The 15602-nt window shown below is 48.9% G+C and overlaps 1 protein-coding gene across 4 annotated transcripts in view; it reads right to left on the bottom strand.

The window, feature by feature from the left end:
• Nucleotides 1-791: 791 nt before the first annotated feature.
• PTPN3 (protein tyrosine phosphatase non-receptor type 3) overlaps nucleotides 792-15602 on the bottom strand; it is a 106483-nt gene continuing 91672 nt past the window's right edge. For all 4 annotated transcript variants that reach the window (XM_069476654.1, XM_069476653.1, XM_069476652.1 and 1 more), the window contains 7 exons: nucleotides 15270-15360; nucleotides 14928-14989; nucleotides 13320-13466; nucleotides 5538-5666; nucleotides 4410-4555; nucleotides 3800-3935; nucleotides 792-2181 (listed from right to left, as the gene is read on the bottom strand). In XM_069476654.1, coding sequence (XP_069332755.1) covers nucleotides 2104-2181; nucleotides 3800-3935; nucleotides 4410-4555; nucleotides 5538-5666; nucleotides 13320-13466; nucleotides 14928-14989; nucleotides 15270-15360 — 789 coding nt within the window. In that variant the 3' untranslated portion in view covers nucleotides 792-2103. The remainder of the gene's footprint in view (nucleotides 2182-3799; nucleotides 3936-4409; nucleotides 4556-5537; nucleotides 5667-13319; nucleotides 13467-14927; nucleotides 14990-15269; nucleotides 15361-15602) is intronic.

Genomic DNA, 15602 nt, shown 5'->3' on the forward strand with positions numbered 1-15602 from the left:
GTATCCTGATGGCATTTCCCTTCTCTCTCTCTTTTTTGGAGATTTGGTGAGAGAATTCTCTGAAGTCCAGATTGAACAGAGGTACTAGTGTAATATTCCTTTGTGCTCTTGCATGAAGAAGAGCAGTTTCCTCTTATAAAAACCCAGTGGATTCTACTTTTGCTTCATTATGTTTTGGGGCCAATCACTGATATGTCATCTCCAGGTAACTCACCCAGAGCAGCGTCTGTTTCTATTCCAGCTGCTGAAAATTCACATTAACAGCATGTTCTTATTCAATCCTCATATTCAGCCCAAAGTGCTAAGGATTGTTTCTGTTATATTACAGATAAGGAAACAGAGGCAGAGCTCCTAAGTGACCAGGTCCGCAGCTAGTTAGTACTGAGTGGGAGCAAGAACCAAATCTCCTACCTGTTAGCTCCAAACTTTCCAGTGGCTTCTTGTTTCACAGCATGAGGTTAGAGCACTGTAACACCTCCTCCCCACCCCTGCCACTTAGCAGTAAAATATCCATGGGGAAAACCAGGAAGTATGCAAGTAAACATGCTCGCTCTAGAGAGAAAGAATCTTTAGAAACGTCCCTCCCCCAAATAGTCTTTATCCATCCCGTAAGCAGGAAACTACTCAATTGGTCCCAGAGTTCGCTAAACATCAAAATGGCTTCATTTACGTGCGCTATCATATGTAAGCATCCCTTTCCCATAAGTATGGTGAAGAAGCTGGCTTAGCTTCCTCTTCTGGGTACATAAAAACTGCTACTTAAAAATGCCACATTAAAATGTTTATGTCATTTATTTTCCTTAAATAATAATTTGCTACAATCCTGTCACAAATTTTAAAAAAATTTAACACAGTATTCACAAAGGCAGAATTCTTTTAGGACAATCAAAATCCCGGTGTACTCAGAATAAATTAACTTCAAATTGTGTTTATATTCAGATAGTCTGATCCTCTCCTTTGAAATGAAATGGAGACCATTGTAACTGAGGGTGAATGCACACATTTGTTCTTCTGTACAGAGACTCATTCTTTACATAAACTCAGCGGTAATTTGAATCAAGTTCGGGATCCTGAGAAGCACTCACCCGTGGGCGTACACACACGTACACACACCCGCAGACAACCCTCTAGAAGCCGGGTTTCCCATGGTTCAATTACCAGAAGATTTTTTCTCAGAAAGGCCAAAGATTCTGAATATCTAGATGATACTGTCCCATCTCCCCTCAGGAAAATCGTAAGGTTTCAAGTGTAGTAGCTTGAAGTAGCAGCAATACATGTAATAGTAGATTCAGTAGTCAGCGATTCCAGTCCTGGGTTCTGAGTATACAGTAAGAGGCAAGCAGAGGCAAGAGACACACCTGCTTCTAGAACTAAGACAGACGACGACAAGGGAACACTTAGAGTCCTAATTCAGGACTCTCACCTTAACATACAGGACTCATCGGGTTCAGGCACCGAGGGGGAACCCGGAGAGGGACCCGATTCTCAGGAACACGAATATTGAAGTGGCCAGGAGATGGGACAAAGGAAAGGAGGACAGAAAAGGTACTGCTCAGCCTCCAGCCTGAATTCCCACTGCCCAGCCGTTAGTACATGCCTCAGGGTTTCTGTAGCGTCAGGGGCGGGTGGACGTGAATTGCTCCAGCTCCTCCTAGGAGCGCGGAGAGCTCAGCCCGTATAGTCCTGTACACAGAAACACACGCAACATCCAAGCCACCCCAGATAACCACACCGTCCTGTTTCTGAGAGCTCAAGTTCTGCGGGCGTCCCCTCTCCGTTGCCCAAGGATGGATGACAGGGGTGTGTGTGGTGACATTAAGGAGGAAGGCATTAGAACAGGCCCCAAACTGAGATTCCTTCTTGCGTATTTCTCTCCGTGGGCATAACGGGCCTAAATGATGCCATAATCACATGCGTATCTACACCAGTTCCTATGTACATGATGATACCTTTTCTAGGGAAATTTAAAGTGCCTGGATTCAAAGGTGCCCATTCCTTTCCCACAGCTACCGGCTCCTCTTGCTGTTTCCAGAGAGAAGGTCTGTCCTCCTCTCTTAGGGAGGCTGCCCTTGGGAAAGAGGAATGAACGTGTTCACAGTTGTCTTAGCTGGGGTCCAGCGTCGGGACTAAGCCTTCTTCATACACGCGAAGAATCGCTTCACACACGAACTTGTACTGGCTCTGGAAAAGGAAACAGGCCGTCAAGTCCTGTAGCTCCAGCAAAACTGCGTCACACCACGGACACGGTGGGGCTTTTGAATCATTTGTAAATATTCCCTGGGCGCCAACTCTGGGCCACATGCCAGGCAAGCAGAGTGGAGAAGCCACACCTGTGAACTCCTAGTTCCTATACGATGGGGGCAGGGGGTGAACCCAGAGCACGACAGGCAAAGTGTCACAGAAACACGACACAGGGAGGAACCGGCGGTCTGGGGCAGTTGGGGGAGTGGGCCCGTGGGGTGGCTGTTCTAGTAAGCAGAATCGTGGAAGCCCTGATGAGGACAGCCCGTTCTGAGGAGCATAGTCAGGGTCCCCGGTCCTGGCCGGAACACCTGGGTGTGCGTTGGAGGAGGGGCCGCACAGGAGGGCTGGGGCCTGGCTGTGGAGCGCCTTGCATTGGAGCGAAGAGTCTGGATTTTTGTCTTAAAAGGGAAAGCCACTGAAAGAGTCTCTACAGGATATGGGTCATTTATATTAGCAAACACCTAAGAAACATATTTTAGCATTTAGACTGAGCTTCTCCAGCTAGGAAAATCTATGAAGATGATGGATTTTGTTTTCCTTTTTAACCAGCAATGAGGTCTTCCATACCACAATACAGGGCAGAGACTGGCCTTAATAACATAAGCTGATTTTTTTCTCTTAGCCAGATTTCCGGGGTACAAACTAACATAAAACTACAAGAGCTGTGGTCTACTAAGAAAATCTTATAAACTTTGTCCACAACCCTGTGAGGATACAGAGCTGGTCAGAACATGGAGTTCCTGCTCCTTTCTTTGCTAAGGCATTCTCATCCATCCTGGGGGTTTTGCTTCCTCCAGGAAGCCTTCCTTGACTTTCTAAAGCCTTTCCTTGCTTTAGATACTCTCCCACTGTGTCCTCAGACACCCCAAACTTCCCCCCACTGCTGCTGAGATTTATAATAGACTAATCCAGTTCTCGGATTACATACAAGCTTCCAGTCTCTCGTGTTTGCACAATTATCTGTGGAATGAATGAATGAACGAGCATGGGATGGTCCCCATTTTGCAGATGGGGAAGCAGGTTAAGGACTATCCAAAGGTCACTCAGTACACGGGGGAGCCTGAATCATGTTCTTTCCACACCACTTTACTGCCCCTCTTGAGGTCCTGGGGGGAAACCCCAAGGTTTCTTCCCCAGGACACTTGCAGTGCTGAGTGTGCAGACACCACGGAGGTGGTGGGAGGAGAGTACGGCTACGCACAGCATCTGCTGAGCCATCAGGGTCGCCCCGGCACAGGTGGGTGGGATGAAGCCCTTGGTGACCCAGCTTATGTCTGATGGACAAATGATGGGCCAGTGGTTCAACAACACAGAGTGCACCAGGGCTGCCCCCGGCAGAGGGGCTGGCGGGAAATAAACCAGAGGCAGCAACAGTGGAGGGCAGCAAAACTCAGAGGCTAGATGGGCGTGGGTCCTGGAGTCGTGCAGCCCCCGACAAGCTCTGTGACCTTGGGCAAGGGGCTCAGTCTTGACCCGCAAAGCCCTTCTCCCAGGCCTGGCCTGGCGTAAGCATGCAGGAAGGGCTGGCCGTCCTTAGTACGAGATTTTTACTCACTGATGTCTGCACCATCATGGCGCGCTGGTCTCGCATTTTCCGGACAACATCTAGTGGGTAAACCGGCAGATTTCTCTCAATTAAGCACATGGCTGTTTCCATAGTGACCAACACGCCAGTCCGACCTATTCCAGCGCTGGAGAGGGAGAGAAGAGAGACCTGGGATTGGCCTGAGCAGCATTTCTGCATGGCCCAGCTGAACTGCTAGCAGTTCCCACGTTTACTCAGAAGGAGCTTTCCTCCCTTGGTTTTCAAGAACATAAAACACATGCCCAGGGTGTGCCCTTGAACAGGCTAAAGAGCCTGTCCTTGTGACCTGAGACACATCACAGCCAGGGGAAAGAAACCCACTGTTCACACTCCCTCTCTCATTTGTACCTGTCCTGATGGTCAGCTGTCTCAAGGGCAGAGGGAAGGGCGTGGGCAGGACTTTCCCCTATGGTTTCATAGATCTTTTGAAATGGTGAGGACATAAAGTGAATAGAAGTTTGTAAGAGCACACAACTTTGTGGGCTTTAGGGTGAGTTTTGCGTCTGGCTTTTCTCTCCAAGCCTTTCCCAAGGGGTACAAGTATTCCAAACAAAGCAACACAACATGACAAGGGTCATACCTGCAGTGAACTAAGACGGGCTCACTGTCCACCCTCAGGGACCTCATATAGTTTACAAATTCCAGAAAGTCCGAGGAATCATCGGGCACGCCGTGGTCAGGCCATGCGACGTACTGGAGATGTGTCAGTGTGTGCTCTTCCCCGGTCTGTGGGAGACACGGTGGCCGCCGTGAGGCAATCCAGATAGACGGCGGACACGCGGGCCCGGCCCCACCCGACACCAGCCAGGGCAGCCAGTCTCCCGACGCTTCTCCCACTGTGCACAGCCCTGCTGTGGCCCTGCCAGTTCTGGCCCCCACGTTTACTCTCGGGCTCAGCACAGGCCACCTCCCGCAGGATGGCCACCTCCACCGTTTCCGCCCAGTGATTTCGACCTTTTGCTTCTACGGTACTTGGCCACGAGGGCCACGCACACTGGCTCTTTTTATTTATGTGTTTATTATGGCAACGTACACATAACACGAAGTCCACCACTATACCCATTTTCAAATGTACAGTTCAGCAGGATTAAGTATATTCACAATATTGTGTAACCATTACCACTATCTCTCTCTGGAACTTTTAAAATCACCCAAATATAAACTCTGGACCTAGTACACCACATGGTATAATGTCCATGCGTCCCCATTCTCCCCTTCCCAAGCCTCCTGACAACCACTGCTCTGTCTCTAAGCATTCGATGACTCCAGGTATTTCATATAAGTGGAACCCTCAAGTGTTTGTCTTTCTGGTGCTGAGCCAGGCCTGGGCTTTGTGGGTCAAGAGACTGAGGCTCAAGGGGACTGAGTCACTTGCCCAAGGTCACCAAGCTTGTCAGGGGCTTATTTCACTTAGCAGGATTTGTCCATGTTGTATGATGGGTCAGAATTTCCTTATTTTTTAAGGTTAAATATATCCCACCACATGGAAATACCACATTTTGTTTGTCCATTCCTGCCGATGGACAGCGGGCTGCTGTGAACACCGGGCACTGGCTCCTTGATGGGTCGTCTTGTGCGTTTACTGATGTGCTCACCAGGCCCAGGTGAAGACAGAGGGCAGACCCAGCAGTGTGGCCCACCTGGGACCACAGTGGCTGCTGATTCTGCACCTGCCCCTCCACTGTGCCCCCCTTAGACCACGGCTCACCTGAGTGTTGGTGACCAGCATTTCTCGGGACACGTAGGCGATGGTGCAGTCCTCTGACTGACACTGGATGTGAAAGCCACCATGGTCCATGACATCGGGGGGGTCGGGCCAGTACTGGTGACATTTGGTCTGTAAGGAAGCACCGAGTACCGGTTAGCCTTCTCTGTGGCGGTGCACGCGAGCAGGTGCCCCTGGACAGGCGTCGGCCAGGGTCCTCTCACGCACACCTGGGAGGGCTGACGGGAGAAAAGAAACTCAGGCAAGGCTGCTGGCTCTGTGTATGCTCCTGGGGCGCAGCGGGGGGCAGAGGAACCTCCTTCCTCCTCTGGAGAGTGGGGCAGGGGCCGGCCTGCCAGGGCCCAGGCCACAGCTCTCTGATCAGCCCCAAGCGGGAGCGTGGAGGAGGAGGAAGACAGGAGACTTTTCTTCCTCCCCACCAGGGTCTGCTCAATGGAAGAATAGCAGAGACCCCAGACGTGGGGACTTGGCTTATGACCAACCCTCCAGCCCAACCTGCCAGGTGCCTGATCTGGCTGACCCGTCCCTCAGGCCCCTGCTTGGCTCCAAGAGCCCCTGCGCCCGCCCTCCTGAGGAGGAGGCCTTAGATACAGCAGAGGAGGGCGCGCATGGGGGTGTCAGATACGCCTCTGCTGGGATCACTTCCGCCTCCGCTCGGCAGCCAGGTGACTTGGGACCAGTTACTAAACCTCTCTGATTACTGCGTTTTCCACCTGAAAGACGGAGACGGCACCTGCCTCAGGGCTGGTGGCAGAGGCTGGAGGTGTGCCAAGCCCTCTGTAGGACATGTCAACAGTGGCCATTATTACTGCCGCTGTTACGCTCCACGTCAACCAGTATGAGTGATCAGAGATTCCACAAAAATCCGGATTAAGGAAATCCCCAAACCGAGACAAATATCCTTTTTCATTTGGGCAGCATCTCTGAGGCCCTCAAATGCTTTCACAGATGACGCGCCATGGAGCTGATACTCCCTATATAGTGGACAAAGAAGTCCCACAGTGTCTCTCAGTGTGGCTGTGCTTTCCCCTGAGACCGGCTGATCCCACCACCCTCCCCATTTTCTACCCCCCTTCCAAACCCTGCAGCTTGGTCCAGTAGCCATCTCGGCACCCGCCTCTGGCTTCTAAGCAAACTTCACAGCTAAGCTGTCCAGCCCATCATAGTTCCTTCTGTTGGTCAAATTCTCATTCATTAAAAAAAAGTGTTTTTCCCCAAGCCTATACAGAGTGGTACCAACTTAAGTAAAAATTACATTTGTTAATGGTGCAAAGGTGGTAGAACCAAAAGACATGGAATTTGTCCAAAAACAGCTCTTCTATTCTTTCCAAATGTCGCAGTGAATATGTGGGATGAAAGTATGCTGCTGGAAAGCTGGAGTTAAGAATTGACTTGGAAACATAAACATGGATATGGTGGTAGCCACCTCCTGACTTTGCTTGGAAAGGAAAGGGTTGCCATCTGTAGAACCCAGGGCAGAGTCGACAAGCCCCAGCCCATTGGCCGCCTCACCTGTACGGGAAGGAGAAGTGCCTGCCCACAGGGCAACAGGGGAGAAGACATACTCTGAAGCGACCAACTCATGCGAGGCAGAACTACAAACACCCGCGCTCCCGGAGAGGTTCCCTGCTCCATGGGGAATCTGACCAGAACTGGACTCCCTCTTTACAAGTCTGATCAAATTCAGATCTTACGTGTACTTGGATCGAGAGCACTGGAAGTGTAGTGGAAACAGCAAGAAGTTTGGGGAGATCCTGAGTTTCAATCCTGTTTACTAAGTTCTACCAACCAATTGTGTGGTTCTGGGCAAGTTACTCAACTTCTCTGAGCCTCGGAGTGCACATTAATGCTGCAACTGCAAGGTGGGATGTGCTAAAGCCTAAAACCTTCTGAGCAGTATATGCCAAGCTCTGAATGGCACTTTTCACGAACACTATTCTGTCTTACTCTCAAAACAAGCTGAGGTGGGTGCAATGATTGTCTCTGTTTTGCATATGAGTCAACGAGGCTCAGAGAATGAATAGCTTGTGTCAGATCACACACATACAGGAACTGGGGCAGACCCGGAATTTCACTACAGGGCCGTGAACTCTTTGCCAGCTGGATATACTGTGAAATGACAAGAAAATGGGCCTCTACAGGGCTGGGCTTACATTAAACAGGTAACATACGCAAAGGGCCTAGGGCGGTGGGGAAGACAAGAGCACTGCTGGACAATGATGGAGGTCGCTGAAGCTGGAAGGCCAGCAACCAGCTGCCAGGGACAGGGACGAGACCCTGGGCAGATGCTGCCAGGGCCATCAGAACACTCCCTCCTTGGGGACTCGCAGACCTGAGTGGGGACTGTTCCTTCTTTTGCCAGTTCCAAGTGTGGCTTGGAGAAGAGGTCAGGAAGGGAAAGCTGACCAGAGAGATGGCTTCTGAAAGGATGTGCCTTTTCGGACCAGAGGGAACATGCCGAAGGTGGGGTTCCAGGTGGGGGAAGAGTATGATCGCAGGAAGATGGATCAGATGGGGTTTGGGCAGGGAGTCAAGGGCCAAATCAATAAGGCTTTATGGTGAAAAGCTTGCTTTCTTGCCACTTAGTCAAGAGACATCCTGGGGGTGCTGAGATGAATTAGACACGATGTGACATTGTCCTCAGGGTGCTCTCAAATCCAGTGGGGGGAATGTGTGTGAAGGGAAAGGTGGAGAAAAGGCAGAGAGAAGGGTCTTGGCGTGGACGTCCTGGACAGAGGATGGGAACTCAGGACTGAAGGACTCAGGGGTCTATCAGGCCGGTGAGGCAAGGACAGGCCATTCAGGCAGAGGGAAGGGGACACACGAGGAGGAGAAGAGGCAACTGTGTATCTAGAGAACGACAGATGGTTCCATACACCGGCACAGAAGGCACCAGTCAGGCTGGGGGCGGGGAAGGCGAGACTCTGAGCGTCTGAGAAGCCATCACAGGATCTGAGCAGGAGAACACGAGGACCAGGCAACCCACTGGAGAGGTCTGTCTGAAGGCGGTGTCAGCAGATGGGCCCGACTGGGGAAGATGCTGGGACAGGAGGCCACTGTGGAGGCTGCTGCAGCTCATGGAAGAGACGTGCAAAGGCCCTGAGAGAAGGCAAGGGCCAAGGGGACAGAGAGGAGAGAACGGCGGTGGCAGACCATGGTCAGTGGATGTGGGAAGTGAGGAGAAGGGCAGAGCCAAGCCCAATTCCAGTGGCTTGGGTGGCTGGGTGGCCTCGTGCCAATGGCCAGAACGGTGGGCTCAGGTGATGGCCATCTGTGGGCATGTGTGTGGCTGACGGCTTTGGCTCTGGGCCCCTTGTGAGGACACTCAGGTGGTTGCGCCCTATCAATAAATGAGCAAGTGGGTTCGGGTTCAGGAGGTAGAAGGAGCCAGTGTCCAGATCCATTTGCCGAACCAGAGTGCCGGAAAAAACCTGACTCCAAGATAAGTTCCCTGGGGAGAAGCCTCATAGCCCTAGTATGCATTTTACCAAGCAGAGAGTTTGACAGACAACAAAAGCAAGAGAGTTTACAGGGTTTTGCACTGCCCCAAACCCCTTCCCATCACCTCATATGATCCTTGTGACAATCCAGGGCCCCTAACGTTGCATAGAGTAGCAAACCCATCTTCCTTTGGCCCTGGGGGACGAGGAGCACAGGATCCAGTCACCACCCCATGTGCAGCACCTCCTACGGGACAGGCACCGGTCCAAGGTAGATCATTCCTAATCCTCAAAACGACCCCAAGAGACAGACAGGCATTACCATCTCCCTCCTAGTGCTGAGGAAACTGAGGCTGAGAGTCCTGCCCAAGGTTAAATAGCCAAAAATGGTGCCACCAGAACTCCAGTGCCTCCAAAAGCCCATGCCTTTGATGGCTGGTTGGCAGGGAAGGAAAAATATCTGCATTACTCATATATAGATGTAAAAAGTAATTCTCTTCCCCCAAAGAACCATCTCTGATGGAAGGTGAAGGAGAGCAACTTTTTCAATTGACAAGTTATGTCTCTTGGAAGAAATCCATGAGTGCGGAGGGAGAGCACAGGAAAACATTTTGGGTGAGAATGAACAAAGGGAGAAATCAGAGCCACCCCACTGACCACCGGGCCTTCTGAGGCTTCAAGGAGCCCCTCCCTGCACCTGCAGACTGGAGAGCATCACAGAGACCGGAGAGCCACCCCGGCCGGCCACACCTCTGCTGGGGGCCTCAGTCTGATACGTGTGTGAGATGGAAGGAAACACACAGGACATGCCGAGGGTTTCATCTTTTAGAAAAAGCAAGGGGCGAACCTGCTTGCCTGGAGTGACTGGCTCCCAGTTTGGAAGAACTGGTGGGTGGTGACGCAGATGAGACAGGGGCTTTGGGATAAAAGGCTTGGGCGATTCGGTCACCTGAGGGTTCGGAACAGGAGAGGGAGGACACATGCACCCTGGATTTCAAAGAACAGGTTTCTAACAATTGATAAAGCAGGCAGAGAAGTTCCCAGGGCCAGAGACGGGAAGGGAATGCAAGGCCTCGTGGGAGATGGGAATCTCTACTGCAGGAAACTGACGAAGCAGCTGGAATGGGTTCAGTTAGGAAGAACCCGCCGGGTCACACAGGGACCTCAGATGAGCTCAGGTGTGGAGAGGACACCAACACAACAGGGGAGGGGGCCCGCCAGCAGGACACAGCAGGCAGGGCAGGATCTGCAAGGGCAGCCTCTTGGATCACAGAAGGGCCTTTTCTCCTGAGCTGGAACAAGCAGACTGAGGAAAGAGGGGCCAGCTACCCGGAGCAGACCGTCTGTCACCAGCTCTCAGACAACAGACCACTCCTGTGGGGGCTGGGCTCTCTTTTCTCTGAGGGGAAGAACGACCTTCCTGCTGAAAAGGTAGAGTAAACTTTAAAGGGCAAAGAGAAGCCCAGCACAGACAGACAAGACAGTGACAGCGTCAAGCTGCCTGAACGGATTCAGGTGACAGCTCTAGAACCCTGCATCATGGGCCTGGTGTGGTGGCACGCACCTGGTCTCAGCTACCTTGGGGGCTGAGGCAGGAGGATTGCTTGAGCCCAGGAGTTTGAGGCCAGCCTGGGCAACACAGCAAGACCTCATGTCCCATCAATCAATCAAATCATACCATGAACTAAAAGACCTTATGGGATAGGAGAGAGGCATCTCCACGAACTGTTCCTGAGGCAATCTGTAGCATCCAGGCACCCAGAAGTAACTGAATAAGGGACCAGAGGAAGGCAAATATAGTACCATTCTCAAATGGGGAAATGACAAGGCAATACACTTGATGTCTAGTATCTATGAAATACCAGAATGGCCCCGACCAGGGCCTGCAAAATGTGCTATGCCTGGTGGCACATTAGAAGGAGATTGAGTGTGCATTAAACACAGAACCACACTGTGGGAAAGTGTTTCCTTCCCGTGCAGTGTTTCTGCTGGTGCCCTGGAGAGAAGCCTCGGTTTGGGTCTAGGACAGCTTTAACATTACCTCCCTAATATTTTAATTCTATTTTTATAACACAGCGAGAGTGAGAGAGAGCAGGCCTTAGGTTCACAGCCTGGAAGGCAAGAGTATTTACAATTTAATAACATCATTTTGTGGTTTTTATATTTTTACACATATCTTCTATTTATGGCAAGTGATACTGTACTTCCAGCTAAGAAATATCCTTCAAGGAAAATTTATTAAAGCAAAGAATGATGAGGCAATTTAAAGAATAATAATAATAATAAATAATACTACAGTAAAACAACTATAGTGCAGTCCTGGTAATAATGCCTAAGGTGGCACCTGAATTACTACTGCTGCTCCTACTGCCAGCTAACATTTATGTAATATTCGTTATGTGCCAAGCACTCTTACCAGAAGACTACCTGTATTAACTCATTCAACTCCCCCACAATCCCACGAGTGCTATTACTATTCCGTTTTACATAGAGAAGTTTTGTAGTTTTTTTTAAGCCACACGGGTAGGAAGTGGCAGAACCAGGAGTTGAACTCAGGAAGTATGGCTTCTTATCCACCACACCGCAGAATCAGATTGTTGCCAGCACTTTAGAAAAATAGAGGACACTACCGTGAGCCAGCCAGGGTTGCCTAAGTTCAAAAAGCGTCCAAGTAACTTCATTTCCTATTAAAGACAAAATTTTAAAAAATCATAAAAAAACAAAAATGAGACTTCCAAAGAGATCAGGTGATTCTTAGACCTGCCGCACTGTGCTTTCAGCCAAGCTTCTGACAGTCTCTCGTGGCAACCAGGTAGACGAGGTGGGGAAACGGCAGGAGACAAGAGCAGAGCTGTGAGGATTAACAACTGCTCCCCAAAGTGTGCTCTCGAGGCTCTAATAGCACTCCAGAAGGAGGCTTCTACTGCCTCTAGAGGATTTAAAAAATTTTTATCAGTGACTTATGTGAAGCAAAGAGATTCTCATCAAACCTGTGAATGACAAGAAGCTAGGAGTGACAGCCCACACAAAGAAATAAGGAAAACCCAAAAAGAGCTCTCTAAAGGCCAGATCTGAGGGCTGAATCCAACCAGTGATGATGACGACACGAAACAGCAGCTAGCGTTGCTGGACACCTGCAACATGCAGTTCTCCGAGCTTCCTCTATTAATAAGTGTTGCCTCAGTCTTCACAAACCCTTCAAGTGGGTACTATCATCATCTCCATTTTACATATGGGAACGTTCGGGCTCAGAGAGGTTAAGTTACTTGCTCGATGGGAGCCATGTTTCAAACCCAGACAGTCTGGCTTGGGCATGCCGCAGGAAGGCTCCGAGAGTCAAGGGCATGTGTACAAAACAGGGGAAACTGGCTCCATGGCAATATCAAGACGAGGCCCACACAATTCCCACTGACCACAAGCTTCAGGGAAGCCAAAGGTTATCCTCAGACATCTGAAGGAGCCTCACAGAGAGGACGGGAGTAACTTATTCTGTGTCTTCCACGCAGCAGAACTAGAGAGGGTGGAGGTTAAAAGCAACATGCGTGTCAGCTCATTTGTGAAGTGTTTTAGCAGAGCGGGGAGCCCTCTGTCTGGGACAACACATTTAAAAGCCCTCTGCAATCCAGGAAGCTGTGCAGAATCAGTAGGAATTCTTGCTTTGTTGTTTTGGGTGAGAGGTTAGACTCATCTCAAACGTACTGTCCAATTACAATTCCTGTGTTTTCTGATTTTCAACCTGGACGCACTCAGCATTCTGAACAACACCCTGGGGGGAGGTGGCACACAGATCATTTCAAAGCAGGTGATTCGAAATTAATTTATATTTGATTTTGGAACGTGTTTCTGAATAAAAGTTTCATAATAAAGATATCCAGATGTATCCAGGGGTTAGGGACTTCATGATACAGGTATCCTCGCATGCTGACTTCAGTTATATGACCAGTGGTCTGTTTATACGGATCATGTCAGTTACAGGATTTCTCCTACTTTTTATAGCCATTGTTAACACCACATGCATACGTTCTTTCAGGACCAGCACCTGTCCTGGGTTGGGGAGGCCACAGCCACACAGGGGTTCTGGGGCAGGTGAGGTGAGGCAGGGAGAAGGCCTGTTGGCTTGTTATAATGGATCCAAGCCAGGACTGCGCAGGAGGGCTGAGCTTCCCATCACTGGCAGTGCCCACTGTGGCTCTACACAGGAAATTTAGGGTCACACAGTTGCTGGACCAGGAGACACAGAAGACCCTATCTAGCCCTGAAATTCATGTTCCACAGAGCATGGTGTGACACTGCACACATCTGAATTGGAACTCAAGCCACTTACCCGCCCTCGCTCTGTGAGAGTCGTCAACATGATGATGAGTGACAGCTTCTGATCCCAGACGACTTGCCAAAACTGTGCACAGGTATGTGGCAGGGGTCCCTGAGTGGCAATGTATTTGTTCACAAGGTTAGCAGCAGGAATTTCCATCTGGCAAGAGATTGGTAAGGTATTAGAATCTGTCACTGCCACAGGTGGACAGAGAACTGGATTTTTAACTCTTCTACTTATTAACTGACATGCCAGAAGAATATCTCTTCATCAATACACAGCAAATACGAAAATTCAAAAAAGTTATTTCTAAAAATCCTTGAAAAATATCTGACAATGTTACCATTAGATCTTTAAGATAAAACTGTATGATACTCAGTAGACAAAAATCAGATATGTATCTGCAAGATGGCAAAAGAGTTTAATGACTTTTATTGCCCTGTTCTAAATATAATCAATACTGGCTATGTAGAAGTATGTACCAATCCCCAACCCCAAGTCTTTCTCTCGGCAGGGTTTTCTACCAACATTGGATTTACATTTATTTAAAGCATAAACCGTACAGGTTTATACCACCAAATCTTGTTGCATTTTGCTTTCTACATGGCCTTGAATGCTTGCATCATTTTTTTTTTCTTGAGACAGAGTCTCGCTCTGTCGCCCGGGCTAGAGTGCCGTGGCATCAGCCTAGCTCACAGCAACCTCAAACTCCTGGGCTCAGGTGATCCTCCTGCCTCAGCCTTCCAAGTAGCTGGGACTACAGGTGCATGCCACCACACCTGGCCCAAGACATCAGAAATGTTGATGTGAGGGCCAATGAATCCCACAGATGTTTTGGAATAAGTGGAATTACTGACCAGACCAATTTTTATTAGAGCAGTTCTTGATATTTTGCTATGACTTGAGAACCTAATCTTAGGAATCACATGTCTGTTTAGATTGGGGGTTGGCAGACTATGTATGGTCTAGAGGCCAGATCTGCTTGCCACCTTGAAAGCTAATAGTGGTTTTTAATATTGTTAAGTGATTACATTTCAAAATGTAAAGACCAAATATTTACTATCTGGCCAGCTACAGAAAAAGTTTGCTGACCTGGGTTTAGAGGAAGAAACTAAAGTTTAGAGAGGCCAATTAAGTTGCCCAAGATACATTTTCAGAGAGAGAATAAATGCTTTCCCCACAACATGTGAAACCTTTCACTTTTTCTTTTTTCTTTGTATGTACAGAGGAGGTTTTATTTTTCTTATTTTTAGGCAGGATGGCACTAATAATGTGGAGAAAAATACAGAAGGTTACAAACATACCACTGGCAAAAACCAACACCTAAACGACAGCAGCCCAGTACAGAGGCACGTGGATGATGGAATTAGAAATGCAGAATGTTTGGGTTCCACCTTCCGTTAGCTTTGTGACTTTTGAAATTATTTAGCCTCTCCAAACCTTAGTTTTCTCCTCTGTAAAAGGAGACTATTCTGCCTCCCCTCACACGGCTGTCGTGGTGCTGAAATGAGGCAGTGAACAGGAAGGCACTCTGTCAACCGCAAAGCGCCACGCAAGCCGTCCTCGTCCTTGTTACGGTGATGAATGTGCTCTTTCTTAGCATCCAGAGTCCTGACTTACGTTCACATAACTCGCATTAATATAATCTTCATTTCCCTGCAATAATACCCGGGTGGTGTCATCTGTGGGGGAGAGAAAAAGTCACCAATTACTCCAAGTATTATTTTGATCATTCCAAGTGCACAAGGGTTCCGTTCCCAGCCCCCTCTGCAGCTCCCGCTCATTAGCATAGGCACTAGTCTCCAACTGTTCTCAGTCTGAAATGGCTGCAATAAAGACGGTGGTGTTTACAGACACGCTGAAAATCGTTCCAGAAGACCAGACAATCTGTTTTAAAAAGGGAAACATTATCTCAGTGTGGGGGGGCGGGGCAGGGAAGAAGCATTCATGCCGGATACTCACATGGTAGCACATCTTTATATCGGTTTTTGTCCAAATTTTGAGGCAGCTTTGCAAACGTGATGGCTAAACCTGGCTTCTTTCTGTAGAGTTGCTATGTGACAAAGAGAGGAAAAAAGTCATTGCAAAAAGCAGCTATGAAGGAAGTGTGAAAACATACTTTATCAATTGCTGCACCAACATCTTAACATTTTAAAGCGATTATCTGCTTTAGATTAAAAGAAAATCTTCCCAATAAGAATTCCATGAGAAACTGAATTCTTTAATCATTTTTTTTTTTAATTTGAGGATCTTTGAGGGGAAAAAGTCAGAGAAACAGGTCTGAATCACAGATAA

Source organism: Eulemur rufifrons, chromosome 7 (assembly GCF_041146395.1).
Source record: "Eulemur rufifrons isolate Redbay chromosome 7, OSU_ERuf_1, whole genome shotgun sequence".
Classification (NCBI taxonomy): Eukaryota; Metazoa; Chordata; class Mammalia; order Primates; family Lemuridae; genus Eulemur; species Eulemur rufifrons.